This window comes from Haliaeetus albicilla, chromosome 29 (genome assembly GCF_947461875.1).
Source record: "Haliaeetus albicilla chromosome 29, bHalAlb1.1, whole genome shotgun sequence".
In the NCBI taxonomy this organism is placed as follows: Eukaryota; Metazoa; Chordata; class Aves; order Accipitriformes; family Accipitridae; genus Haliaeetus; species Haliaeetus albicilla.
The window spans coordinates 5,774,043-5,801,779 of record NC_091511.1 but is presented as its reverse complement, the minus strand read 5'-3'; the positions used below and the strand labels follow the sequence as shown (position 1 = coordinate 5,801,779).

General features: G+C 65.3%; 2 protein-coding genes across 2 annotated transcripts in view; one reads left to right on the top strand and one right to left on the bottom strand.

Moving 5' to 3' along the window:
* Positions 1–19,784, bottom strand: part of CARMIL3 (capping protein regulator and myosin 1 linker 3) — a 70,620-nt gene extending 50,836 nt beyond the window's left edge. The window contains 13 exon segments of the mRNA XM_069773897.1: positions 7,573–7,667; positions 7,911–7,999; positions 8,732–8,807; positions 10,341–10,414; positions 11,608–11,678; positions 11,898–11,912; positions 11,915–11,976; positions 12,778–12,899; positions 14,364–14,423; positions 15,498–15,548; positions 16,622–16,716; positions 18,284–18,778; positions 19,760–19,784. Coding sequence (XP_069629998.1) covers positions 7,573–7,667; positions 7,911–7,999; positions 8,732–8,807; positions 10,341–10,414; positions 11,608–11,678; positions 11,898–11,912; positions 11,915–11,976; positions 12,778–12,899; positions 14,364–14,423; positions 15,498–15,548; positions 16,622–16,716; positions 18,284–18,778; positions 19,760–19,784 — 1,330 coding nt within the window.
* A 266-nt stretch (positions 19,785–20,050) lies between these two features.
* LOC138682838 (dehydrogenase/reductase SDR family member 4-like) lies at positions 20,051–25,822 on the top strand. The gene is made up of 8 exons (XM_069774314.1): positions 20,051–20,175; positions 21,827–22,004; positions 23,630–23,731; positions 23,813–23,883; positions 24,002–24,053; positions 25,010–25,144; positions 25,519–25,574; positions 25,654–25,822. Exons 1-8 carry the CDS (start codon positions 20,051–20,053, stop codon positions 25,766–25,768), a joined length of 834 nt encoding a protein of 277 aa, XP_069630415.1. The 3' UTR covers positions 25,769–25,822.
* Positions 25,823–27,737: the final 1,915 nt, after the last annotated feature.

Here is a 27,737-nt window from a genome sequence, read left to right as displayed (position 1 = left end):
TTTGGGGTTTTGGGGGTTTTGGGGGGGTTTGGGCGGATTGGGGGGTTCGGGTTTTTGGGGGGTTGGGGGGTTTTTGGGGTTTTGGGGGTTTTGGGGGGGTTTGGGGGGATTTGGGGGGATTGGGGGGGTTGAGGGTTTTTGGGGGGTTGGGGCTTTGGGGGGTTTGGGGGTTTTTGGGGGTTTTTGGGGTTTTTGGGGCTTTTGGGGGTTTGGAGGTTTCTGGGGGTTTTGGGGTTTTGGGGGCTTGGGGGGTTTTTGGGGTTTTGGGGGGGTTTGGGGGGGATTGGGGGGGGTCGGGTTTTTGGGGGTTGGGGGGTTTTTTGGGGTTTTGGGGCTTTTGGGGGTTTGGGGGGTTTCGGGGGTTTTTGGGGTTTTGGGGGTTTTGGGGGGGTTTGGGGGATTTGGGGGGGTCGGGTTTTTGGGGGGTTGGGGGGTTTTTGGGGTTTTGGGGCTTTTGGGGGTTTGGGGGGTTTGGGGGTTTGGGGATTTTGGGGGGTTTGGGGGTTTGGGGGGTTTGGGGTTTTGGGGCTTTTGGGGGGATTGGGGTTTTTGGGGGGATTTGGGGGGATTGGGGGGGTTGAGGGTTTTTGGGGGGTTGGGGGCTTTGGGGGGTTTGGGGGTTTTTGGGGGGTTTTTGGGGTTTTGGGGGTTTTGGGGGGGTTTGGGGGGGATTTGGGGGGGGTCGGGTTTTTGGGGGGTTGGGGGGTTTTTGGGGTTTTGGGGGTTTTGGGGGGTTTTGGGGGGATTTGGGGGGATTTGGGGGGGATTGGGGGGGTTGAGGGTTTTTGGGGGGTTGGGGCTTTGGGGGGTTTGGGGGTTTTTGGGGGGTTGGGGGGTTTTTGGGGTTTTGGGGTTTTGGGGGTTTTGGGGGGTTTGGGGGGGATTTGGGGGGGTCGGGTTTTTGGGGGTTGGGGGTTTTTGGGGTTTTGGGGCTTTTGGGGGTTTGGGGGGTTTGGGGGGTTTGGGGATTTTGGGGGGGTTTGGGGGGTTTTGGGGGGATTTTGGGGGTTTGGGGGGTTGGGGGGTTGGGGGTTTTTGGGGGGTTTCGGGGTTTTGGGGGGTTGGGGGGTTTTGGGGGGGTTTGGGGGGTTTCAGGGGGATTTTGGGGGGGTGGGGGGGGTTTGGGGGTTTTGGGGGGATTTGGGGGGGATTGGGGGGGTTGAGGGTTTTTGGGGGGTTGGGGCCTTTGGGGGGTTTGGGGGTTTTTGGGGGGTTTTGGGGTTTTTGGGGGGTTGGGGGGTTGGGGGGTTTTTGGGGTTTTGGGGGTTTTGGGGGGTTTGGGGGGGTTGGGGGTTTTTGGGGGGTTTTGGGGTTTTTGGGGGGTTGGGGGGTTTCGGGGGTTTTTGGGGTTTTGGGGGTTTTGGGGGGGTTTGGGGCGGATTGGGGGTTCGGGTTTTTGGGGGGTTGGGGGGTTTTTGGGGTTTTGGGGGTTTTGGGGGGTTTGGGGGGATTTGGGGGGGATTGGGGGGGTTGAGGGTTTTTGGGGGGGTTGGGGCTTTGGGGGGTTTGGGGGTTTTTGGGGGGTTTTTGGGGTTTTTGGGGCTTTTGGGGGTTTGGAGGTTTCTGGGGGTTTTGGGGTTTTTGGGGGGTTGGGGGGTTTTTGGGGTTTTGGGGTTTTGGGGGGTTTGGGGGGATTTGGGGGGGGTCGGGTTTTTGGGGGGTTGGGGGTTTTTGGGGTTTTGGGGGGGTTGGGGGGATTTGGGGGGGTCGGGTTTTTGGGGGGTTGGGGGGTTTTTGGGGTTTTGGGGGTTTTGGGGGGGTTTGGGGGCTTTTGGGGGGGGTCGGGTTTTTGGGGGGTTTTGGGGGTTTTGGGGGGTTTGGGGGCTTTTGGGGGGGGTCGGGTTTTTGGGGGGTTGGGGGGTTTTTGGGGTTTTGGGGTTTTGGGGGGGGTTGGGGGGATTTGGGGGGGGTCGGGTTTTTGGGGGGTTTTTGGGGTTTTGGGGGTTTTGGGGGGGTTTGGGGGGGATTTGGGGGGGTCGGGTTTTTGGGGGGTTGGGGGTTTTTGGGGTTTTGGGGGGGTTTGGGGGCTTTTGGGGGGGGTCGGGTTTTTGGGGGTTTTTGGGGGTTTGGGGGTTTTGGGGGGTTTGGGGGCTTTTGGGGGGGGTCGGGTTTTTGGGGGGTTGGGGGGTTTTTGGGGTTTTGGGGGTTTTGGGGGGGTTGGGGGGATTTGGGGGGGGTCGGGTTTTTGGGGTTTTGGGGTTTTGGGGGGTTTGGGGGGGTTTGGGGGGGATTTGGGGGGTCGGGTTTTTGGGGGGTTGGGGGTTTTTGGGGTTTTGGGGCTTTTGGGGGTTTGGGGGGTTTCGGGGGTTTTTGGGGTTTTGGGGGTTTTGGGGGGGTTTGGGGGGATTTGGGGGGGTCGGGTTTTTGGGGGTTGGGGGGTTTTTGGGGTTTTGGGGCTTTTGGGGGTTTGGGGGGTTTCGGGGGTTTTTGGGGTTTTGGGGGTTTTGGGGGGGTTTGGGGGGATTTGGGGGGGTCGGGTTTTTGGGGGGTTGGGGGGTTTTTGGGGTTTTGGGGCTTTTGGGGGTTTGGGGGGTTTGGGGGTTTGGGGATTTTGGGGGGGTTTGGGGGGTTTGGGGGGTTTGGGGGTTTTGGGGCTTTTGGGGGGATTGGGGGTTTTTGGGGGGATTTGGGGGGGATTGGGGGGGTTGAGGGTTTTTGGGGGGTTGGGGGCTTTGGGGGGTTTGGGGGTTTTTGGGGGGTTTTTGGGGTTTTGGGGGTTTTGGGGGGGTTTGGGGGGATTTGGGGGGGGTCGGGTTTTTGGGGGGTTGGGGGGTTTTTGGGGTTTTGGGGGTTTTGGGGGTTTTGGGGGGATTTGGGGGGATTTGGGGGGGATTGGGGGGGTTGAGGGTTTTTGGGGGGGTTGGGGCTTTGGGGGGTTTGGGGGTTTTTGGGGGGTTGGGGGGTTTTTGGGGTTTTGGGGTTTTGGGGGTTTTGGGGGGGTTTGGGGGGGATTTGGGGGGGTCGGGTTTTTGGGGGGTTGGGGGGTTTTTGGGTTTTGGGGCTTTTGGGGGTTTGGGGGGTTTGGGGGGTTTGGGGATTTTGGGGGGTTTGGGGGATTTTGGGGGGATTTTGGGGGTTTGGGGGGGTTGGGGGGTTGGGGGTTTTTGGGGGTTTCGGGGTTTTGGGGGGTTGGGGGGTTTTGGGGGGGTTTGGGGGGTTTCAGGGGGATTTTGGGGGGTGGGGGGGGTTTGGGGGGTTTTGGGGGATTTGGGGGGGATTGGGGGGGTTGAGGGTTTTTGGGGGGTTGGGGCTTTGGGGGTTTGGGGTTTTTGGGGGGTTTTGGGGTTTTTGGGGGGTTGGGGGGGTTGGGGGGTTTTTGGGGTTTTGGGGGTTTTGGGGGGTTTGGGGGGGTTGGGGGTTTTTGGGGGGTTTTGGGGTTTTTGGGGGGTTGGGGGGTTTCGGGGGTTTTTGGGGTTTTGGGGGTTTTGGGGGGTTTGGGGCGGATTGGGGGGTTCGGGTTTTTGGGGGGTTGGGGGGTTTTTGGGGTTTTGGGGGTTTTGGGGGGGTTTGGGGGATTTGGGGGGGATTGGGGGGGTTGAGGGTTTTTGGGGGGGTTGGGGCTTTGGGGGGTTTGGGGGTTTTTGGGGGTTTTTGGGGTTTTTGGGGCTTTTGGGGGTTTGGAGGTTTCTGGGGGGTTTTGGGGTTTTGGGGGGCTTGGGGGGTTTTTGGGGTTTTGGGGGGGTTTGGGGGGATTGGGGGGGTCGGGTTTTTGGGGGTTGGGGGGTTTTTGGGGTTTTGGGGCTTTTGGGGGTTTGGGGGGTTTGGGGGTTTGGGGATTTTGGGGGGGTTTGGGGGGTTTGGGGGTTTGGGGGTTTTGGGGCTTTTGGGGGGATTGGGGGGTTTGGGGGTTTGGGGGGGTTGGGGGTTTTTGGGGGGATTTGGGGGGGATTGGGGGGGTTGAGGGTTTTTGGGGGTTGGGGCTTTGGGGGTTTGGGGGTTTTTGGGGGGTTTTTGGGGTTTTGGGGGTTTTGGGGGGTTTGGGGGGGATTTGGGGGGGGTCGGTTTTTGGGGGGTTGGGGGGTTTTTGGGGTTTTGGGGGTTTTGGGGGGTTTTGGGGGATTTGGGGGGATTTGGGGGGATTGGGGGGGTTGAGGGTTTTTGGGGGGGTTGGGGCTTTGGGGGGTTTGGGGGTTTTTGGGGGGTTGGGGGGTTTTTGGGGTTTTGGGGTTTTGGGGGTTTTGGGGGGGTTTGGGGGGATTTGGGGGGGTCGGGTTTTTGGGGGGTTGGGGGGTTTTTGGGGTTTTGGGGCTTTTGGGGGTTTGGGGGGTTTGGGGGTTTGGGGATTTTGGGGGGGTTTGGGGGGTTTTGGGGGGATTTTGGGGGTTTGGGGGGGTTGGGGGGTTGGGGGTTTTTGGGGGGTTTCGGGGTTTTGGGGGGTTGGGGGGTTTTGGGGGGTTTGGGGGGTTTCAGGGGGATTTTGGGGGGGTGGGGGGGGTTTGGGGGGTTTTGGGGGATTTGGGGGGGATTGGGGGGGTTGAGGGTTTTTGGGGGGGTTGGGGCTTTGGGGGGTTTGGGGGTTTTTGGGGGGTTTTGGGGTTTTTGGGGGGTTGGGGGGGTTGGGGGGTTTTTGGGGTTTTGGGGGTTTTGGGGGGTTTGGGGGGGTTGGGGGTTTTTGGGGGGTTTTGGGGTTTTTGGGGGGTTGGGGGGTTTCGGGGGTTTTTGGGGTTTTGGGGGTTTTGGGGGGGTTTGGGGCGGATTGGGGGGTTCGGGTTTTTGGGGGGTTGGGGGGTTTTTGGGGTTTTGGGGGTTTTGGGGGGGTTTGGGGGGATTTGGGGGGGATTGGGGGGGTTGAGGGTTTTTGGGGGGTTGGGGCTTTGGGGGTTTGGGGGTTTTTGGGGGGTTTTTGGGGTTTTTGGGGCTTTTGGGGGTTTGGAGGTTTCTGGGGGGTTTTGGGGTTTTTGGGGGGTTGGGGGGTTTTTGGGGTTTTGGGGTTTTGGGGGGTTTGGGGGGGATTTGGGGGGGGTCGGGTTTTTGGGGGGTTGGGGGGTTTTTGGGGTTTTGGGGGGGTTGGGGGGATTTGGGGGGGTCGGGTTTTTGGGGGGTTGGGGGGTTTTTGGGGTTTTGGGGGTTTTGGGGGGGTTTGGGGGCTTTTGGGGGGGGTCGGGTTTTTGGGGGGTTTTGGGGGTTTTGGGGGGGTTTGGGGGCTTTTGGGGGGGTCGGGTTTTTGGGGGGTTGGGGGGTTTTTGGGGTTTTGGGGGTTTTGGGGGGGGTTGGGGGGATTTGGGGGGGGTCGGGTTTTTGGGGGGTTTTTGGGGTTTTGGGGGTTTTGGGGGGTTTGGGGGGGATTTGGGGGGGTCGGGTTTTTGGGGGTTGGGGGGTTTTTGGGGTTTTGGGGGGTTTGGGGGGTTTTGGGGGTTTGGGGGTTTTGGGGCTTTTGGGGGGATTGGGGGTTTGGGGGTTTGGGGGGGTTGGGGGTTTTTGGGGGGGTTTGGGGGGTTTCAGGGGGTTTTGGGGGATTTGGGGGGGATTGGGGGGTTGAGGGTTTTTGGGGGGGTTGGGGCTTTGGGGGGTTTGGGGTTTTTGGGGGTTTTTGGGGTTTTGGGGGGGGTTGGGGGGGATTTGGGGGGGTCGGGTTTTTGGGGGGTTGGGGGTTTTTGGGGTTTTGGGGGTTTTGGGGGGTTGGGGGGATTTGGGGGGGTCGGGTTTTTGGGGGGTTGGGGGGTTTTTGGGGTTTTGGGGGTTTTGGGGGGGTTTGGGGGGATTTGGGGGGGGTCGGGTTTTTGGGGGGTTGGGGGGTTTTTGGGGTTTTGGGGGTTTTGGGGGTTTGGGGGGTTTTGGGGGTTTGGGGTTTTGGGGCTTTTGGGGGGATTGGGGGGTTTGGGGGTTTGGGGGGGTTGGGGGTTTTTGGGGGGATTTGGGGGGGATTGGGGGGGTTGAGGGTTTTTGGGGGGGTTGGGGGCTTTGGGGGGTTTGGGGGTTTTTGGGGGGTTTTTGGGGTTTTGGGGGTTTTGGGGGGTTTGGGGGGGATTTGGGGGGGTCGGGTTTTTGGGGGGTTGGGGGGTTTTTGGGGTTTTGGGGGTTTTGGGGGGGTTTGGGGGGGATTTGGGGGGTCGGGTTTTTGGGGGGTTGGGGGGTTTTTGGGGTTTTGGGGCTTTTGGGGGTTTGGGGGGTTTGGGGGTTTGGGGATTTTGGGGCTTTTGGGGGGATTGGGGGGTTTGGGGGTTTGGGGGGTTGGGGGTTGTGGGGGATTTTGGGGAGATTGGGGGGTTTCGGGGGGTTGGGGGTTTTGGGGCTTTTGGGGGGTTTGGGGGTTTCGGGATTTTGGGGGGGTTTGGGGGGTTTTGGGGGGATTTTGGGGGTTTGGGGGGGTTGGGGGTTTGGGGATTTTTGGGGGGTTTTGGGGGTTTTGGGGGTTTGGGGGGATTTTGGGGAGATTGGGGGTTTGGAGGGGTTGGGGTTTTTGGGGGCTTTTGGGGGGTTTGGGGGGATTTTGGGGTTTTGAGGGGTTTGGGGGTTTTTTGGACTTTTGGGGGGGGTTGGGGGGTTTGGGGGATTGGGGCTTTTGGGGGGTTTTGGGGGGTTTGGGGGTTTGGGATTTTTGGGGGTTTTGGGGGGATTTTGGGGGTTTTGGGGGGTTTGGGGGCTTTTGGGGGCTTTTGGGGGGCTTTGGGGGGGGTATTTGGGGGGATTGGGGGGGTTTGGGGGTTTTTGGGGGGTTCGGGTTTTGGGGGTTTTGGGGGGTTTGGGGTTTTTAGGGGTTTTGGGGGGGTTTCAGGGTTTTGGGGGTTGGGGGGTTTTTGGGGGGGTTCGGGTTTTTGGGGTTTTGGGGTTTTGGGGGTTTTGGGGCTTTTGGGGGTTTGGGGGTTTGGGGATTTTTGGAGGCTTTGGGGGGATTTTGGGGGTTTTGGGGGTTGGGAGGTTTTTGGGGAGATTGGGGGGTTCAGGGGGGTTGGGGGTTTTGGGGCTTTTGGGGGCTTTTGGGGGGTTTTGGGGGGGTTGGGGGGTTTGGCGGTTTTGGAGGGATTTTGGGGGGATTGGGGGGTTTGGGGGGGATTTGGGGGTTTTGAGGGGTTTGGGGTTTTTTTGGACTTTTGGGGGGGTTGGGGGGTTTTGGGGGTTTTGGGGGGATTGGGGGGTTTGGGGGTTTTTGGGGCTTTTGGGGGCTTTTGGGGTTTTGGGGGCTTTTGGGGGTTTTGGGGGATTGGGGGGGTTTGGGTTTTTTGGGGGGGTGGGGGTTTTGGGGGGGAATGGGGGGTTGGGGGGATTTTGGGTTTTGGGGGGCTTGGGGGGTTTTTAGGGTTTTTGGGGGGGTGGGGTTTTTTGGGGGGTTTTGGAGGGTTTTGGGGGGATTTTGGGGGTTTGGGGTTTTTTTTGGACTTTTGGGGGGGTTGGGGGGTTTTGGGGGCGTTTTGGGGGGATTTTGGGGTTTTGGGGGTTTTTGGTGTTTTGGGGGATTTTGGGGTTTGGGGGTTTTTGGGGTTTTGGGGGGCTTGGGGGTTTGGGGGGTTTTGGGGGAGGTTGGGGGTGTTTGGGGGGATTTTGGGAGGATTTGGGGGGTTTGGGGGGGCTTGGGGGGGTTTGGGGGGGGTTGTAGGATTTGGGGGTTTTTGGGGTTTTGGGGGGGGGTCCCACCTCGGTCATCGACGGGGCCGTGGGCCAGGACGAGGCTGCGCAAAGGGGGGGCCGGGTGCTCCCCCAGCGCCGCCGCCAAGCGGGTGGCAAAATCCCTGAAAAAAAAAAAAAAAAAATATTTTTTTTTTGGGGGGGGGGGATCCCCAAAGTCACCCCATCTTTTGGGGGGACCCCCCCCCAACCCCCCCCCAACTCCTACTTTCCCCAAGGGAGCCCCCAAAATATCCCTTTTCCTCCTTATTTTTGGGGGGAATATCTCAAATATAGGGCTCAGGACCCCCCCCCAGATTTAAAGGGCAGCCCCCCCCAAATTTTGGGGGACCCCCCGTCAAACTTACGCTTTTAACCCCGCGTTGTCCAGGATCAGCTCCTCCAGGCTGGGGGAGCGGCTGACGGCGTGCAGGACCTGCTCCACCACCTCCCCCCCTTTTTGGGGGGGGGACACCCCAAAATTAGAGAGGGACCCCCCCAAAAAATTGGGGGTCGACCCCCAAAATTAGGGGTCGACCCCCCAAAATTAGGGGGGTGGGCAAAGGGGGAGGCCGAAAAGATGGGGGGGGTTAAAAGGGGTGGGATGGGGGGACCCCAAAATTGGGGGGCGGGGGGGACCCCCAAAATTAGACAGGGACCCCCCCAAAAAATTGGGGGTCGACCCCCAAAATTAGGGGTCGACCCCCCAAAATTAGGGGGGTGGGCAAAGGGGGAGGCCCAGAAGATGGGGGTGGGATGGGGGGGACCCCAAAATTGGGGGGGCAGGGGGGACCCCAAAAGTGTTGGGGGGGTGAGGGGGGGACCCCCAAAATGGGGGTTTGGGGTAGGTGAGGAATGAGGGGACCCCAAAATAGGGTCTGGGGGGGAGGGGAAGATCCAGGGACCCCCAAAAATGGGGGTTTGGGGGGGTGAGGAGTCAGGGGACCCCCAAAATAGGGGTCTGGGGGGAGGGGAAGATCCAGGGACCCCAAAATGGGGGTTCGGGGGGGGTCAGAAGCAGGGGCCCCCCAAAATGGCCATTGGAGGAGCCCCCCAAACTTGGGGTGCCCCCCCCAAAAGTCTCAGAGACCCCAGAGAAGAGGGGTTTGGGGGTGCAGGTGGGTCTGGGGGGGGGGGGAGGTTTGGGGGAGGGGGGGGACACGACCCCCCCAGATTTTGGGGTACGCACCAGGCGGAGGTCGCGGCAGGAGAGCGCCCTGAACCAGTGGTTGTACGCCAACGCCGACACCGCCAGCGCCAGGTCCCTGCCGGGAAATTGGGGGGGGGGTCGGGGGGGGGGACCCCGAAAGGTTCGGGGGTCTTGAAATAGGGTTTGGGGGTCCCTGGGTGGTGCTGGGTGGGTTTTGGGGTGCTGGAAGAGGTTTGGGGTGCCTGGGTGGTTCTGGAGAAGGTTTTGGGGGGTCGTGGGTGGGTTTTGGGGTCCCCTTGGGGGTGCCAGGTTGGATTTTGGGGTGCCTGGGTGGTTCTGGAGAAGGTTTTGGGGGTCCTGGGTGGGTTTTGGGGTGCCAGGTTGGATTTTGGGGTGCCTGGGTGGTCCTGGAGAAGGTTTTGGGGGTCCTGGCTGGGTTTTGGGGTGCCAGGTTGGATTTTGGGGTGCCTGGGTGGTCCTGGAGAAGGTTTTGGGGGTCCTGGGTGGGTTTTGGGGTCCCCTTGAGGGTGCCAGGTTGGATTTTGGGGTGCCTGGGTGGTCCTGGAGAAGGTTTTGGGGGTCCTGGGTGGGTTTTGGGGTGCCAGGTTGGATTTTGGGGTGCCTGGGTGGTCCTGGAGAAGGTTTTGGGGGTCCTGGGTGGGTTTTGGGGTCCCCTTGGGGGTGCCAGGTTGGGTTTTGGGGTGCCTGGGTGGTCCTGGAGAAGGTTTTGGGGGGTCCTGGGTGGGTTTTGGGTGCCAGGTTGGATATTGGGGTGCCTGGGTGGTCCTGGAGAAGGTTTTGGGGGTCCTGGCTGGGTTTTGGGGTGCCAGGTTGGATTTTGGGGTGCCTGGGTGGTCCTGGAGAAGGTTTTGGGGGTCCTGGGTGGGTTTTGGGGTCCCTTGAGGGTGCCAGGTTGGGTTTTGGGGTCCCTGGGTGGTCCTGGCTGGGTTTTGGGGTGCTGGAAGAGGTTTGGGGGTCCCTGGGTGGTCCTGGAGAAGGTTTTGGGGGGATCCTGGTGGGTTTTGGGGTGCCAGGTTGGGTTTTGGGTCCCTGGGTGGTCCTGGCTGGGTTTTGGGGTGCTGGAAGAGATTTGGGGGTCCCTGGGTGGTTCTGGAGAAGGTTTTGGGGTGTCCTGGGTGAGTTTTGGGGTCACCTTGGGGGTGCCAGGTTGGATTTTGGGGTCCCTGGGTGGTCCTGGAGAAGGCTTTGGGGGGATCTGGTGGGTTTTGGGGGTGCCAAGTTGGGTTTTGGGGTCCCTGGGTGGCCCTGGGTGGGTTTTGGGGTGCTGGAAGACGTTTGGGGGTCCCTGGGTGGTCTGGAGAAGGTTTTGGGGGTCCTGGGTGGGTTTTGGGGTCCCCTTGAGGGTGCCAAGTTGGGTTTTGGGGTCCCTGGGTGGCCCTGGGTGGGTTTTGGGGTGCTGGAAGAGGTTTGGGGGTCCCTGGGTGGTTCTGGAGAAGGTTTTGGGGGGTCCTGGGTGGGTTTTGGGGTCACCTTGGAGTCCTGCAGAAGGTTTGGGGGGTCCCAGGGTTGGTTTTGGGGGGTCTTGGGGGCTCCTGGGGGTTTTTGGGGTCCTGGGGGGGGGGTTTGGGGGTCCCGGGGTTTTTGGGGTCCCGGGGGTTTGGGGTCCCGGGGGTTTGGGGGTCCCCACCTGCTGTCGAGGTGGCTGAAGTCGAGGAGGTTGAACTCCCGGTTGTCCCCGGCGTGGTAGATGGTGTCCACGTCCTGGGGGGGGACACACGGACACGACCCCCCCCCCAAACTGCCCGGGGAGCCCCCAGCCCCAGGGACCCCCCAGAACCCCCCAGGGACCCCAAAGTCCCCCCAAGGACCCCCAGAGGCACCCCAGGGACCCCCCCTGGACCCCCCCAGGGACTCCCTCAGACCCCTTCAGCCCCCCCAGGGACCACCCAGACCCCCCAACACCCTCCAGGACCCCCCCAGGACCCCCCAGACCCCCCTGGACTCCCCCCAAGGACCACCAAGACCCCCCCCAGGGACCCCCCAAGACCCCTTCAGACCCCCCCAGGGACCCCCCCAGACCCCCCTGGACCCCCCCAGACCCCCCCAGGACCACCCAGACCCCCTTGGACCCCCCCCCAGGAACCACCCAGACCCCCCAAGACCCTCCAGGACCCCCCCAGACACCCCCTAGGGACCCCCCAGACCCCTCTGGAGCCCCCAGGGACCCCCCAGACCCCCCTGGACCCCCCCAAGGACCACCCAGACCCCCCCAGGACCCCCCCCAGACCCCCCTAGGGACCCCCCAGACCCTCGCAGGACCCCCCAGACACCCCCCAGACCCCCCAGGACCCCCCCCAGAGACCACCCTGGATGCCCCAGACCCCCCCAGACCCCCCCTGAACCCCCCCAGGGACCACCCAGGACCCCTCAAGACCCTCCAGGACCCCCCCCAGGGACTCCCTAGGGACCCCCCCAGACCCCCTGGACCCCCCCAAGGACCACCAAGACCCCCCCAGGGACCCCCCCAGACCCCCCCAGGGACCCCCCAGGGACCCCCTGGACGCCCCCAGGGTCCTCCCTGGACCCCCCCTTGACCCTCCCAGACACCACCCAGAACCCCCCAGCACAGCCCCAGACCCCCCCAGGGTCCCTCCAGACCCCCCCAGGACCCCCCAGACCCCCAGGGACCCCCCAGGACTCCCCCAGACCCCCCAGGGTCCCCCCTGGACCCCCCCAGGACCCCCCAGGGACCCCCCCAGGGTCCCTCCAGACCCCCCCCAGGACCCCCTCAGACCCTCCTGGACCCCCCCAGGACCCCCCCAGACCCCCCAGAGCCCCCCAGGGACCCCCCAGACCCCCCCAGGACCCCCCCAGGGTCCCTCCAGACCCCCCCAGGACCCCCTCAGGCCCCCCCGGGACCCCCCCAGGGACCCCCCCGGACCCCCCCGACTCACCCACTGCACCTCCTCCCGGCAGCTGACCCCGTTGTAGTCGCAAAGCGCCGCGTACGTCTCCGAGAAGCCCCCTGCCCCGGAGGGGTGGGGTCAGGCGTGGCCACGCCCCCCCGCCACCACACCCACCACGCCCAAACCCCACCCCTCTCCCCCAAAGCCTCACCTCCCCCCCCCCGCACACCCCCAGCACCCTTCCCTGCTTGACCACGCCCCCTCCCGTGTGTGGCCACGCCCCCGTTGACCACGCCCAAAGCGACCACGCCCCCTCCCGGCTGACCACGCCCCCTCACCGCAGACGCTGTGGCCGTGGAGGCGGAGCTCTCCGAGGTGGGGGAGGTGTCGAGGGGGGACTCCGGGGGGCGGGGCCACCTGGGAGGGGGCGGGGCCACCTGGGAGGGGGCGGGGCTGGTCCCCGGCCACCCCTCCCAGTCTGGCCCAGTATCCCCCCCAGCACCCACCAGTGCCCCCAGTCCATCCCAGTGCCCTCCCAGTACCTCCCAGTATCCCCACAGCACCCACCAGTGCCCCCCAGTACGTCCCAGTGCCTCCAGTACATCCCAGTCCCCTCCTAGTACATCCTAGTGCCCCCCAGTACATCCCAGTCCCCTCCCAGTCCCCTCCCAGTACATCCCAGTGCCCTCCCAGTACATCCCAGTATCCCCCACAGCACCCACCAGTGCCCCCCAGTATCTCCCAGTGCCCCCAGTACATCCCAGTCCCTTCCCAGTACATCCCAGTGCCCCCCCCAGTACGTCCCAGTGCCGCCAGCACATCCCAGCCCCCTCCCAGTACATCCCATTGCCCTCCCAGTACATCCCAGTATCCCCCCACAGCACCCCACAGTGCCTCCCAGTACACCCCTGTGCCCTCCCAGCATATCCCAGTGCCCTCCCAGTCCCTCTCAGAGCCCCCCACCCCTCTCCTGGAGCCCCCAAACCCCTCCCAACCCCCTCCAGCCCCTCCCAGTATATTCCAGTACATCCCAGTCTTCCCCCAGTACATCCCAGTGCCTCCCAGTCCCCTCCCAGTATCTCCTACTCCCTCCCAGAGCCCCCCCAAGCCCCTGTAGCCCCCCCAAACCCCCTCCTAGAGCCCCCCAACCCCCTCCCAGCCCCTCCCGCTCTAGCCCAGTATATCCCAGCCCCTCCCAGTATATCCCAGTACACTCACGGCGGGGGGGCGCTGGGCAGGGCCCTCCCCAGGGCGGCTCCCAGGGCGCGGGTCAGGCGGGCGGCGGCCTCGGGGCAGGCGAAGGCCAAGGGGAAGGGACCCCGCTCCGTCTCCACCCGCACCTGCCGGAACTGGGGCTACTGGGAGGCACTGGGAGGGGGCTGGGAGGGGCTGGGAGGGGGCTAAGTGGGGCTGGGAGGCACTGGGAGGGTACTGGGAGGATTGGAGGGGGACTGGAGGCGCTGGGATACACTGGGAGGGAATTAGGGTATACTGGGATATACTGGGAGGGGCTGGGGGGGCACTGGGATATACTGGGAGGGAATTAGGGTATACTGGGATATACTGGGAGGGGCTGGAGGGGGACTGGGAGGGCACTGGGATATACTGGGAGGGACTGGAGGGGCACTGGGAGGGCACTGGGATATACTGGGAAAGAATTAGGGTATACTGGGATATACTGGGAGGGGCTGGAGGGGGACTGGGAGGGCACTGGGATATACTAGGGAGGACTGGAGGGGGACTGGGAGGCACTGGGATATACTGGGAGGGAATTAGGGTATACTGGGATATACTGGGAGGGGCTGGGGGGGCACTGGGATATACTGGGAGGGAATTAGGGTATACTGGGATATACTGGGAGGGGCTGGGGGGGCACTGGGATATACTGGGAGGGAATTAGGGTATACTGGGATATACTGAGAGGGGCTGGGGGGGCACTGGGATATACTGGGAGGGAATTAGGGTATACTGGGATATACTGGGAGGGGCTGGAGGGGGACTGGGAGGGCACTGGGATATACTGGGAGGGACTGGAGGGGCACTGGAGGGCACTGGGATATACTGGGAAAGAATTAGGGTATACTGGGATATACTGGGAGGGGCTGGAGGGGGACTGGGAGGGCACTGGGATATACTAGGGAGGACTGGAGGGGGACTGGGAGGCACTGGGATATACTGGGAGGGAATTAGGGTATACTGGGATATACTGGGAGGGGCTGGGGGGGCACTGGATATACTGGGAGGGAATTAGGGTATACTGGATATACTGGGAGGGGCTGGAGGGGGACTGGGAGGGCACTGGGATATACTGGGAGGGACTGGAGGGGGACTGGGAGGCACTGGGATATACTGGGAGGGAATTAGGTATACTGGGATATACTGGGAGGGGCTGGGGGGGCACTGGGATATACTGGGAGGGAATTAGGGTATACTGGGATATACTGGGAGGGGCTGGGGGGGCACTGGGATATACTGGGAGGGGCTGGGAGGGGACTGGGAAGGGGCTGGGAGGGGGATAAATGGCACTGGGAGGGGCTGTAGGGGACTGGGATATACTGGGAGGGACTGGGAGGAGCTAGAAGGGGCATAAATGGTACTGGGAGGTCACTGGGTTGTACTGGGATGTACTGGGAGGGCACTGGGATGTACTGGGAGGGCACTGGGTTGTACTGGGAGGGCATTAGGATGTACTGGGAGGGGCTGGAGGGGGCTGAGAGGCACTGGGAGGGACTGGGGGGAATCCTTGGGGGTTACTGGGCCATAATGGGAGGGCACTGGTCCATACTGGTCCATACTGGTGGTACCTGGGTGGGGCTGGGGGCGCTGATGGAGCGGATCTCCAGCACGTTGAAGGAGCCGGACGCCTGCGAGAGACACGGCAGCCCTCGTGCGAGGGGCCTCGTGCGAGGGGCCTCGTGCGAGGGGGGGTCCTCGTGCAAAGGGGGGGTCCTTGTGTGACAGGGGGGATCCTCGTGCAAGGGAATCCTCGTGCAAAGGGGGGGGTCCTCGTGCAAGGGGGGGTCCTTGTGTGAGGGGGATCCTCGTGCAAGGGCGTGCGAGGGGGGATCCTTGTGCAACGGGGATCCTCGTGCAAGGAGGGTCCTCGTGCAAGGGGGTCCTCGTGCAATGGGGGATCCTTGTGTGAGGGGGATCCTCGTGCAAGGAGGGCTCCTTGTGCAAGGGGGTCCTCGTGTGATGGGGGGGTCCTCGTGCAAGGGGGGGATCCTTGTGTGAGTGGGTCCTCGTGCAAGGGGGTCCTTGTGCAATGGGGGATCCTTCTATGACGGGGGATCCTCGTGCAAGGGAATCCTTGTGCAAAGGGGCCCTCGTGCAAGGGGGGTTCCTTGTGTGACAGGGGGATCCTCGTGCAAGGGAATCCTTGTGCAAAGGGGTCCTTGTGCAAGGGGGGGATCCTTGTGTGAGGGGGTCCTCGTGCAAGGGAATCCTTGTGCAAAGGGGTCCTTGTGCAAGGGGGGGATCCTTGTGTGAGGGGGTCCTCGTGCAAGGGAATCCTTGTGCAAAGGGGTCCTTGTGCAAGGGGGGGATCCTTGTGTGAGGGGGTCCTCGTGCAAGGGAATCCTTGTGCAAAGGGGTCCTTGTGCAAGGGGGGGATCCTTGTGTGAGGGAGTCCTCGTGCAAGGGCGTGCGAGGGGGAGATCCTCATGCAACGGGGCGGGGTCCTCGTGCAAGGAGGGTCCTCATGCAAGGGGATCATCCTCGTGCGACAGGGGGATCCTCGTGCAACAGGGGGGTCCTCGTGCGAGGGGATCCTCATGCAACGGGGATCCTCGTGCAAGGGGGTCCTCGTGCGACAGGGGGGATCCTCGTGCAAGGGAGGTCCCTGTCCAAGGGGGATCCTCGTGCAAGGGCGTGCGAGGGGGGGATCCTCGTGCGAGGGGGATCCTCGTGCGACGGGGGGTCCTCGTGCGAGGGGTCACCTTGGGGGGCAGTTTGGTGCCGAAGAGGTGGAGGCGCCAGGCGGTGAGAACCTGGGGGGGGACCAGTGACACCAGTGACACCAGTAACACCAGTGACACCAGTGACACCGGTGACACACAACACCCCCCCTTCCCCAGTGCCCTCCCAGTCACCCCCAGGACCTCCCAGTTACCCCAGTCACACAATCAGGAACAACCCCCCGCCCCCTCCCAGTGCTCCCAGTAGCCCCTGGGTCCCTCCCAGTAGCTCCTGACTCCCTTCCCAGTGCCTCCCAGTAACCCCACCCTCCCCCCAGTGCCCCACAGCCTGATCTCCCCGCCCCACCTCCCAGTTCCTCCCAGTGCCCCCCAGCACCCCCATTCCCCCTCCCAGTCTCCCTCCCAGTCCCTCCCAGTCTTTCCCAGTGCCCCCCTTCCCTCTCCCAGTCCCACCCAGTCCCTCCCATTCCCCCTCCCAGTCTCTCCCAGTCCCTCCCAGTGCCCCCCCAGCGCCCCCATTCCCCCTCCCAACCCCCCCAAACCTCCTCCCAACCCCCTCCCAGTCCCTCCCAGTGCCCCCATTCCCCCTCCCAGTGCCTCCCAGTCCTTCCCACTGCCCCCCTTCCCTCTCCCAGTCCCTCCCATTCCCCCTCCCAGTCTCTCCCAGTCCCTCCCAGTGCCCCCCCATTCCCCCTCCCAACCCCCCCAAACCCCCTCCCAACCCCTCCCAACCCCCTCCCAGTCCCTCCCAGTGCCCCCATTCCCCCTCCCAGTGCCTCCCAGTCCTTCCCAGTGCCCCCCTGCCCTCTCCCAGTCCCTCCCATTCCCCCTCCCAGTCTCTCCCAGTCCCTCCCAGTGCCCCCCCAGCGCCCCCATTCCCCCTCCCAACCCCCCCAAACCTCCTCCCAACCCCTCCCAACCCCCTCCCAGTCCCTCCCAGTGCCCCCATTCCCCCTCCCAGTGCCTCCCAGTCCTTCCCAGTGCCCCCCTTCCCTCTCCCAGTCCCTCCCATTCCCCCTCCCAGTCTCTCCCAGTCCCTCCCAGTGCCCCCCCAGCGCCCCCATTCCCCCTCCCAACCCCCCCAAACCCCCTCCCAACCCCTCCCAACCCCCTCCCAGTCCCTCCCAGTGCCTCCCAGTGCCCACCAGCACCCTCTCCTCCAACCGCCGGGGCTGATTCTCCAGCCGGGCCAGCAGCACCAGTTGGATGCGGGGTCGCCCCAGGACCCTCCGGATACTCTCTGGGGGGGGGGGGGGTCGTTTTTTTGGGGGGGGGTGTCACCCCCCCATCCCCCCCCGTGGGAACCCAGCGCGCCCCTCCCCCCCCCAGTTCAGCACCGCGGACAGCGGCAGCGGGGGGGGGAGGGGAATTTGGGGGGGGCTGGGGGGGTATTGGGGGATACTGGGGGGACTGGGAGGGGGGATGTGGGGAGGGGGGGGAGAGGGGAGCCCTTGGGGGGGTATTGGGGGATACTGGGGGATACTGGGGGGTCCTATGGGGGGTATTGGGGGGTTATTGGGGGATACTGGGGGATACTCGGGGGGTCCTATGGGGGTATTGGGGGTATTGGGGGGTTATCGGGGGATACTGGGGGATACTGGGGCATATTGGGGGATACTGGGGATACTGGGGGTATATGGGGGGGTCCTATGGGGGGTATTGGGGGATACTGGGGGATACTGGGGGATACTGGGGGGGTCCTATGGGGGGTATTGGGGGATACTGGGGCATATTGGGGGATATTGGGGATACTGGGGGGATATGGGGGGGTCCTATGGGGGGTATTGGGGGATACTGGGGGATATTGGGGGATACTGGGGGATACTGGGGGGTCCTATGGGGGGTATTGGGGCCGTTATTGGGGGATACTGGGGGATACTGGGGCATATTGGGGGATATTGGGGATACTGGGGGGGCCTATGGGGGGTATTGGGGGTTATTGGGGGATACTGGGGGATACTGGGGCATATTGGGGGATATTGGGGATACTGGGGGGGCCTATGGGGGGTATTGGGGGTTATTGGGGGATACTGGGGGATACTGGGGGATAAGGGGGGGTCCTATGGGGGGTATTGGCAGGTTATTGGGGGATACTGGGGATACTGGGGGGATATTGGGGATACTGGGGAGGATATGGGGGGTCCTATGGGGGGTATTGGGGGGTGTGGGGGTTATTGGGGGGGTATTGGGGGGTACTGGGGGTACTGGGAGGGGGGATATGGGGGGGTCCTATGGGGGGTATGGGGGGGGATACTGGGGGTACTGGGGGGATATGGGGGGTTATTGGGGGTATTGGGGGGTGTTGGGGGGCTATTGGGGGTCCGGGGGGGGATATGGGGGGTGTGTTGTGGGGGGGTATTGGGGGTCCTATGGGGGTATGGGGGGGTCTTATGGGGGGCTATTGTGGGATATTGGGGGTTATTGGGGGGATATTGGGGGTACTGGGGGGGATATGGGGGGGTGTCTTATGGGGGGGTATGGGGGGGTCCTATGGGGGTTCTGGGGGGTCCTATGGGGGGTATTGGGGGGTTATTGGGGGGTATTGGGGGGGTCTTCTGGGGGGGTATTGGGGGGCTATTGGGGGCTATTGGGGGTCCTGGGGGGGGATATGGGGGGGTGTTATGGGGGGGGTATGGGGGGTCCTATAGGGGGTTCTGGGGGGTCCTATGGGGGGTTATTGGGGGGTATCGGGGGGGGTTCTGGGGGTCTCTGTGGGACCCGGGGGCTGTGGGCGGGCTGGGGGTGCGGGGGGGGGTCCCGTGGGGACCCCAAAGGGTGACACCCCCCCCCCTCCCCCCCCCCCGTACCTTGCAGCTCCCGGGGCACGTCCCCCGCCGGGCGGGCCATGGCCGGGCCGAGCGGGGCCGAGCGGGGCCGAACCCGCCCGAACGGCGCCGAGCGGAGCCGAAAGGAGCCGAACCCGCCCGAACGGGCCCGACAGGGGCCGAACCCGCCCGAACGGGCCCGACAGGGGCCGAACCCGCCCGAACGGGCCCGACAGGGGCCGAACCCGCCCGAACGGGCCCGACAGGGGCCGAACCCGCCCGAACGGGCCCGACAGGAGCCGAACCCGCCCGAACGGGCCCGACAGGGGCCGAACCCGCCCGAACGGGCCCGACAGGGGCCGAACCCGCCCGAACGGGCCCGACAGGAGCCGAACCCGCCCGAACGGGCCCGACAGGGGCCGAACCCGCCCGAACGGCGCCGAGTTCGGCCGAAGGGGCCCGACAGGAGCCGAACCCGCCCGAAGGAACCCGACAGGAGCCGAGCGGAGCCGAGCCCGCCCGAGTGGGAGCCAGTATCTCCCAGTACCCCCCCCAGGACCTCCCAGGAGCCCCCCAGTACCTCCCAGTGCCCACCAGTACCCCCTTGTAGCCCACCCAGTACTTCCCAGTACTCTTGTAGTACCTTCCCAGTACCCCCTAACACCCCCCCAGTAACTCCCAGTACCCCCTAACACCCCCCCAGTAACTCCCAGTACCCCCTAACACTCCCCCAGTAACTCCCAGTATGCCTTACCACTGCCCAGTACCTCCCAGTCCCCCTTAGAACCCCCCCAGTACCACCCCCAGTGCCTCTCAGCACCCCCCAGTAGCCCCCAGTACCCCTTACCACCCCCCCAGTACCACCCCCAGTACCTCCCAGTATCCCCCAGTACGTCCCCAGTACCCCTTAAGCAGCCCCCAGTCCCCCCAGTACCACCTTGTAGCCCTCCCAGTACTTCCCAGTACTCTTGTAGTACCTTCCCAGTACCCCCTAACACCCCCCCACTACCTCCCAGTACCCCCTAACACCCCCCCAGTAACTCCCAGTACCCCCTAACACTCCCCCAGTAACTCCCAGTATGCCTTACCACTGCCCAGTACCTCCCAGTCCCCCTTAGCACCCCCCAGTACCACCCCCAGTATCTCCCAGTATCCCCCAGTATGCTCCCAGTCCCCTCCAATCCCCCTTACCACCCCCCCAGTACCACCCCCAGTACCTCTCAGTATGCCCCAGTACCTCCCCAGTACCCCCAGTACTTCCCAGTACCTCCCCAGTACCCCCCCAGTACCCCTCCTAAGTACCTCCCAGTGCCTCCCAGTCCCTCCCAGTCCCCCCCAATCCACCCAACCTCCCCCCTCCCATTTCATTCCCATCGCCGCCGCCCCCCCCGCTCCCCCCCAGTACCTCCCCAGTACCCCCCAGTACTTCCCAGTACCTCCCCAGTACCCCCCCAGTACCCCTCCTAAGTGCCTCCCAGTGCCTCCCAGTCCCTCCCAGTCCCCCCCAATCCACCCAACCTCCCGCCTCCCATCTCATTCCCATCGCCGCTGTCCCCCCCGCTCCCCCCCAGTACCTCCCCAGTACCCCCCAGTACCTCCCCAGTACCCCCCAGTACTTCCCAGTACCCCCCAGTACCCCCCCTAAGTACCTCCCAGTCCCTCCCAGTCCCTCCCAGTGCCCCCCCACCTCCCCCCCATCGCCGCCGTCCCCCCCAGTCCCCCCCAGTCCTCCCAGTACCCCCTCCGCTCCCTCCCAGTAGGCCTCCCAGTCCCTCCCCCCAGTTTCCCAGGGCAGAGGCCGTGGGGCAGATGTGGGGCGCCGTGGGGCGGGTGGGGGGCAGCGGCCTGCGGGGGGTGGGGGGCGGGGGGGGCCCCCCCGGGCCGGGGGGGGCGTTGGCGGGGAAGGTGGCCGTGGTGACGGCCGCCACCGACGGGTGAGTGACCCCCCCCCAAATCAAGCCCCGCCCCCCTACCCCACCCAACCCCGCCCAACACCCCATAGATCCCCCCCAGCCCCATAGATCCCCCTCCAGCCCCATAGATCCCCCCAGCCCCATAGATCCCCCTCCAGCCCCATAGATTCCCTCCAGCCCCATAGATTCCTCCCCAGCCCCCATAGATCCCCCCAGCCCCATAGATCCCCCTCCAGCCCCATAGATTTCCCCAGCCCCATAGATTCCCCCAGCCCCATAGATGCCCCCCAGCCCCATAGATTCCTCCCCAGCCCCATAGATCCCCCAGCCCCATAGATTTCCCCAGCCCCATAGATCCCCCAGCCCCATAGATTTCCCCAGCCCCATAGATCCCCCCCAGCCCCATAGATCCCCCTCCAGCCCCATAGATTCCCTCCAGCCCCATAGATTCCTCCCCAGCCCCCATAGATTCCCCCTAGCCCCATAGATGCCCCCCAGCCCCATAGATTCCCCCCAGCCCCATAGATGCCCCCCAGCCCCATAGATTCCTCCCCAGCCCCATAGATCCCCCCAGCCCCATAGATCCCCCTCCAGCCCCATAGATTCCCCCTCCAGCCCCATAGATTCCCTCCAGCCCCATAGATTCCTCCCCAGCCCCCATAGATTCCCCCAGCCCCATAGATGCCCCCCAGCCCCATAGATTCCTCCCCAGCCCCATAGATCCCCCTCCAGCCCCATAGTTCCCCCAGCCCCATAGCCCCCCCACATGACCCCCATGACCCTGTAGCCCCCCCATAGACCCCCACTGCTCCCCTCACCCCATAGACCCCCATCACCCCATAGCCCCCCATTGCCCCATAGCGCCCCATAACTCCCCATCACCCCATAGCCGCCCCAGCCCCATATCCCCCCATAGACCCCCATCACCCCATAGACCCCATTGCCCCATAGCGCCCCATAACTCCCCTCCAGCCTCATAGCCCCCCCATACTGCCCCCCAGCCCCATAGACCCCCATCACCCCACAGCCCCCATTGCCCCATAGGCCCCCATAGACCCCCATCACCCCATAGGCCCCCATCACCCCATAGCCCCCCCAGCCCCATAACTCCCCTCCAGCCCCATAGCCCCCCATAGGCCCCCATCACCCCATAGCCCCCCCAGCCCCATAGCCCCCCATTGCCCCATATCCCCCCCTAGACCCCCATCACCCCATAGGCCCCCATCACCCCATAGCTCCCCCCCAGCCCCATAGCCCCCCATAGACCCCCATCACCCCATAGCCCCCATTGCCCCATAGCGCCCCATAACTCCCCATCACCCCATAGCCCCCCCAGCCCCATAGCCCCCCATTGCCCCATAGCCCCCCATAGACCCCCATCACCCCATAGACCCCCATCACCCCATAGCCCCCATTGCCCCATAGTGCCCCATAACTCCCCATCACCCCATAGCCCCCCAGCCCCATAGCCCCCCATGGCCCCATAGCCCCCCATAGCCCCCCATCACCCCATAGGCCCCATTGCCCCATAGCTCCCCCCCAGCCCCATAGCCCCCCATAGACCCCCATCACCCCATAGACCCCCATCACCCCATAGGCCCCCATCACCCCATAGCCCCCCCAGCCCCATAGCCCCCCATATCCCCCCTGACCCCCAACTCCCCCCCCCCAGGATCGGGCTGGCGGTGGCGGCGGGGCTGGCGGGGGCGGGGGCGCGGGTGGTGCTGAGCTCCCGCCGCGACCCCCACGTGGCGGCCGCCGTGGGGCAGCTGCGGGGCCGGGGGCTGGAGGTCAGCGGGGTCGTCTGCCATGTGGGGCAGCCCCACAGCCGACAGCTCCTCGTCCAGAAGGTGGGGGGGGGACGGGGGGGGGCTATGGGGCGCGGTGGGGCGATGGGGTTATGGGGCGCTATGGGGCGCCCATGGGGCTATGGGGCGCAACGGGGACATGGGGGTCCCATGGGAGTTATGGGGCACGATGGGGATGTGGGGGTCCCATGGGGGGCTATGGGGCACCCATGGGGCACTGGGGTACAATGGGGACATGGGGGGCTATGGGGCGCAGTGGGGCGCTGGGGTTATGGGGCACAGTGGGGACATGGGGGTCCCATGGGTCTATGGGGCACCCATGGGGCTATGGGGCTCAACGGGGACATGGGGGTCCCATGGAGGTTATGGGGCGCAGTGGGGTCCCACAGGGGGCTATGGGGCAGAGTGGGGCGCCCATGGGGCTATGGGGCACAGTGGGGACATGGGGGTCCCATGGGAGTTATGGGGCGCAGTGGGGCACTGGGGTCCCATGGGGGCTATGGGGCACCCATGGGGCTATGGGGCTCAACGGGGACATGGGGGTCCCATGGGAGTTATGGGGCGCAGTGGGGCACCCATGGGGCTATGGGGCGCAGTGGGGACATGGGGGTCCCATGGGGGGCTATGGGGCGCAGTGGGGCACTGGGGTTATGGGGCGCTATGGGGACATTGGGGGTCCCATGGGGGCTATGGGGCACCCATGGGGGCTATGGGGCGCAGTGGGGCACTGGGGTCCCATGGGGGCTATGGGGCACTGGGGTTATGGGGGGCTATGGGGCGCCCATGGGGCTATGGGGTGCAATGGGGATGTGGGGAGTCTATGGGGCACAGTGGGGCGCTGGGGTTATGGGGCACAACGGGGACATGGGGGTCCCATGGGAGTTATGGGGCGCAGTGGGGACATGGGGCACCCATGGGGCTATGGGGCACAGTGGGGACATGGGGGTCCCATGGGAGTTATGGGGCGCAGTGGGGATGTGGGGGTCCCATGGGGGGCTATGGGGCAGAGTGGGGCACCCATGGGGCTATGGGGCACGATGGGGACATGGGGGTCCCGTGGGGGGCTATGGGGCACCCATGGGGCTATGGGGCGCAGTGGGGATGTGGGGGGCTATGGGACACAGTGGGGTCCCATGGGGGGCTATGGGGCGCAATGGGGACATGGGGGTCCCATGGGAGTTATGGGGCGCAGTGGGGCACCCATGGGGCTATGGGGCTCAACGGGGATGTGGGGGTCCCATGGAGGTTATGGGGCGCAGTGGGGCACCCATGGGGCTATGGGGCGCAGTGGGGATGTGGGGGGGCTATGGGGCACAGTGGGGTCCCATGGGGGGCTATGGGGCGCAGTGGGACATGGGGGTCCCATGGGTCTATGGGGCACAGTGGGGACGTGGGGGTCCCATGGGAGTTATGGGGCACAGTGGGGTCCCACGGGGGGCTATGGGGCAGAGTGGGGCACCCATGGGGCTATGGGGCTCAACGGGGACATGGGGGTCCCATGGGAGTTATGGGGCACAATGGGGACGTGGGGGTCCCGTGGGAGTTTTGGGGCGCGGTGGGGTCCCACGGGGGGCTATGGGGGGCAGTGGGGCACCCGTGGGGCTATGGGGCGCACTTGGGGGTCGCGGCCGCCGCCCCGCCCAACTCCTGGCTCCGCCCCCCCCCAGGCCCTGGAGACCTACGGCGGCATCGACATCCTGGTGTCCAACGCCGCCGTCAACCCCGTCTTCGGCAGCGCCCTCGACGCCGACGAGGCCGCCTGGGAGAAGGTTGGCCACGCCCGCCACGCCCCGGTGAACCGCGCCCGCCTAGCCCCACCCACCCGTAACCCCCCCCCGCCCTCCTCCAAGATCTTCCAGGTCAACGTGACGGCGGCCGCCATGTTGATCAAGCTGGTGGTGCCCCACATGGAGAAGAGGGGGTGAGGCGGGCGGGGCTCGGAGGGGGTGGGGTTGGCCACGCCCACCACGGGGGCGGGGTTGGTTGGCCACGCCCACCCGCATCGTCACGCTCCTCCCCCTCCCCCCCCACGCGCGCAGGGGAGGGTCCATCGTGTTGGTGTCGTCGGTGGCCGGGTACATGCCCTTCCCGGTGAGGGGGATGGGTGGGGCCGGTGGGTGGGGCCGGTGGGTGGGGCGGTGGGTGGGGCGGTGGGTGCCCCCTCATGGGGGTTGGGTGGCTGATGGGATGGGTGGAGGTGGGTGGGGGGTCGATGGTGCTGGGTGGGTGCTGGTGGGCTCCGTCGTGCGGTGGGGTTGGTGGGTGCTGGGGCGGGTGCTGGGCTCCGTCGCGTGGGGGATGGGTGCTGGGGTGGGTGGGGGGATGGGTGCTGGTGGGATCCATCGTGTGGTTGGATGGGTGCTGGGTTGGGTGCTGGGCTGGGTGCTGGGGTGGGTGCTGGTGGGATCCATCCCATGGTGGGGTTGGTGCTGGGCTGGGTGCTGGGCTGGGCTGGGTGGGTGCTGGTGGGATCCATCCTGTGGTGGGGTTGGTGGGTGCTGGGCTGGGTGCTGGGCTCCATCTCATGGCGGGGTTGGTGGTGGGATGGGTGCTGGGCTGGGTGCTGGGCTCCATCTCATGGTTGGATGGGTGCTGGGCTGGGTGCTGGTGGGATCCATCCTGTGGTGGGGTTGATGGGTGCTGGGCTCCATCTCATGGTGGGATGGGTGCTGGGATGGGTGCTGGGCTGGGTGGGTGCTGGTGGGATCCATCTTGTGGTGGGCTTGATGGGTGCTGGGCTCCATCTCATGGTGGGGTTGAAGGTGGGATGGGTGCTGGGATGGGTGCTGGGCTGGGTGGGTGCTGGTGGGATCCATCCTGTGGTGGGGTTGATGGGTGCTGGGCTCCATCTCATGGTGGGGTTGATGGTTGGATGGGTGCTGGGTGCTGGGCTCCATCTCATGGTTGGATGGGTGCTGGGCTGGGTGCTGGTGGGATCCATCCTGTGGTGGGGTTGGTGGGTGCTGGGCTGGTGCTGGGCTCCATCCCGTGGCGGGGCCGGTGGTGGGCGGGGCGGGGCGGGGCGCCTGACGGGCGGGCGGTGCCAGGGGCTGGGGCCCTACAGCGTGAGCAAGGCGGCGCTGCTGGGGCTGGTGAAGGCGTTGGCCCCCGAGCTCCGCCCCCGACGCATCCGCCTCAACGCCGTCGCCCCCGGCCTCATCCGGACCCGCTTCAGCGCTGCCGTGAGGGGCGGGGCCTGGGGAGGGCGGGGCCCGGGGGAGGGGCCCGGGGAGGGGAGCCGGCGGGCGGAGGGCTCGGCCGGGCGGCGGCGGCGGCGGGGCGGGGGCTCGGCCGGGCGGGACTTCGCGGTGGACGGCGGGGGGGGCGTGGCCTGGGGGCGGGCGGGGCCGAAGGAGGGTGGAGCTGGGACGTGGGGTGGAGTCCACGGGGGGTGGGGCACGGCGGGGCCTCCAGGGGCGGGGCCCGGAGGCGGACGCCCTCTAGGAGGGGGTCGCGGGAGCTCGCGGGGGAGGGGGTTGGCTTGGGTGGGGCTGGGCGGGGCCTGCGGGGGTGTGGCTCGCGGGGGGCGGGGCCGTGACCACGCCCTCTCCCGCAGCTCTGGGAGGACGAAGCCGCCCGGGAGCGGGTGATGGCCGCCATGGGGATCGACAGGTGGGGCCCCGCGACCTTTCACCCCGCGACCTCCCGCCCCGTGACCTTTCACCCCGTGACCTCCCGCCCCTCCCCCCAGGCTGGGGACGCCGTCGGACGTGGCCGAGGTCGTGACCTTCCTCTGCTCCCCCGCCGCCGCCTACGTGGCGGGAGAGACCGTCGTGGTGGCCGGGGGGGCCCCCTCCCGCCTATAGGGCGGGGCCGGGGCGGGGCCGGGGCGGGGCCGGGGCGGGGCGGTCGCCCACCCTCAATAAACGAAACGCCGGCGCTGGGAAGGGCGGCTGGTTGCGGGGCGGGGCGGCAAGATGGCCGCCTTGGGGCGCCGACATGGCGGGCTCCATCAGGGCGGCCATCTTGGGGTGCTGGGCGGCCATCTTGGGGCGCCGACATGGTGGACCCCATTGGAGGCGGCCATCTTGGGGTATCTGGCGGCCATCTTGGGGCACCGACATGGTGGACCCCATTGGAGGCGGCCATCTTGGGGTGTTGGGCAGCCATCTTGGGTCATCAACATGGTGGACCCCATCAGGGCGGCCATCTTGGGGTATCTGGCGGCCATCTTGGGTCGCCAACATGGTGGACCCCATTGGAGGCGGCCATCTTGGGGTGTTGGGTGGCCATCTTGGGGCGCCGACATGGTGGACCCCATTGGAGGCGGCCATCTTGGGGTGTTGGGTGGCCATCTTGGGTCATCAACATGGTGGACCCCATCAGGGCGGCCATCTTGGGGTGTTGGGTGGCCATCTTGGGGCGCCGACATGGTGGACCCCATTGGAGGCGGCCATCTTGGGGTGTTGGGTGGCCATCTTGGGTCATCAACATGGTGGACCCCATCAGGGCGGCCATCTTGGGGTATCTGGCGGCCATCTTGGGGCACCGACATGGTGGACCCCATTGGAGGCGGCCATCTTGGGGTGTTGGGCAGCCATCTTGGGTCATCAACATGGTGGACCCCATCAGGGCGGCCATCTTGGGGTATCTGGCGGCCATCTTGGGTCGCCAACATGGTGGACCCCATTGGAGGCGGCCATCTTGGGGTGTTGGGTGGCCATCTTGGGGCGCCGACATGGTGGACCCCATTGGAGGCGGCCATCTTGGGGTGTTGGGTGGCCATCTTGGGTCATCAACATGGTGGACCCCATCAGGGCGGCCATCTTGGGGTGTTGGGTGGCCATCTTGGGGCGCCGACATGGTGGACCCCATTGGAGGCGGCCATCTTGGGGTGTTGGGTGGCCATCTTGGGTCATCAACATGGTGGACCCCATCAGGGCGGCCATCTTGGGGTATCTGGTGGCCATCTTGGGTCGCCAACATGGTGGACCCCATTGGAGGCGGCCATCTTGGGGTATTGGGCGGCCATCTTGGGGCGCCGACATGGTGGACCCCATTGGAGGCGGCCATCTTGGGGTATCTGGCGGCCATCTTGGGTCGCCAACATGGTGGACCCCATTGGAGGCGGCCATCTTGGGGTATCTGGCGGCCATCTTGGGGCACCAACATGGTGGACCCCATCAGGGCGGCCATCTTGGGGTGTTGGGCGGCCATCTTGGGGCACCAACATGGTGGACCCCATGGGGATGGCCATCTTGGGGTGTTGGGCGGCCATCTTGGGTCATCAACATGATGGACCCCATCAGAGCGGCCATCTTGGGGAGTTGGGCGGCCATCTTGGGTCATCAACATGATGGACCCCATCAGAGCGGCCATCCTGGAGTATTTGGCAGCCATCTTGGGTCACCAACATGGTGGACTCCATCAGGGTGGCCACCTTGGGGTATCTGGCAGCCATCTTGGGTCACCGACATGGTGGACCCCATGGGGATGGCCATCTTGGGGTATTGGGCGGCCATCTTGGGTCACCAACATGGTGGACGCCATTGGGGATGGCCATGTTGGGGTGTTGGGCGGCCATCTTGGGTCATCAACATGATGGACTCCATCAGGGTGGCCACCTTGGGGTATCTGGCGGCCATCTTGGGTCACCGACATGGTGGACCCCATGGGGATGGCCATCTTGGGGTATTGGGCGGCCATCTTGGGTCACCAACATGGTGGACTCCATTGGGGATGGCCATCTTGGGGTGTTGGGCGGCCATCTTGGGTCATCAACATGGTGGACCCCATTGGAGGCAGCCATCTTGGGGTGTTGGGCGGCCATCTTGG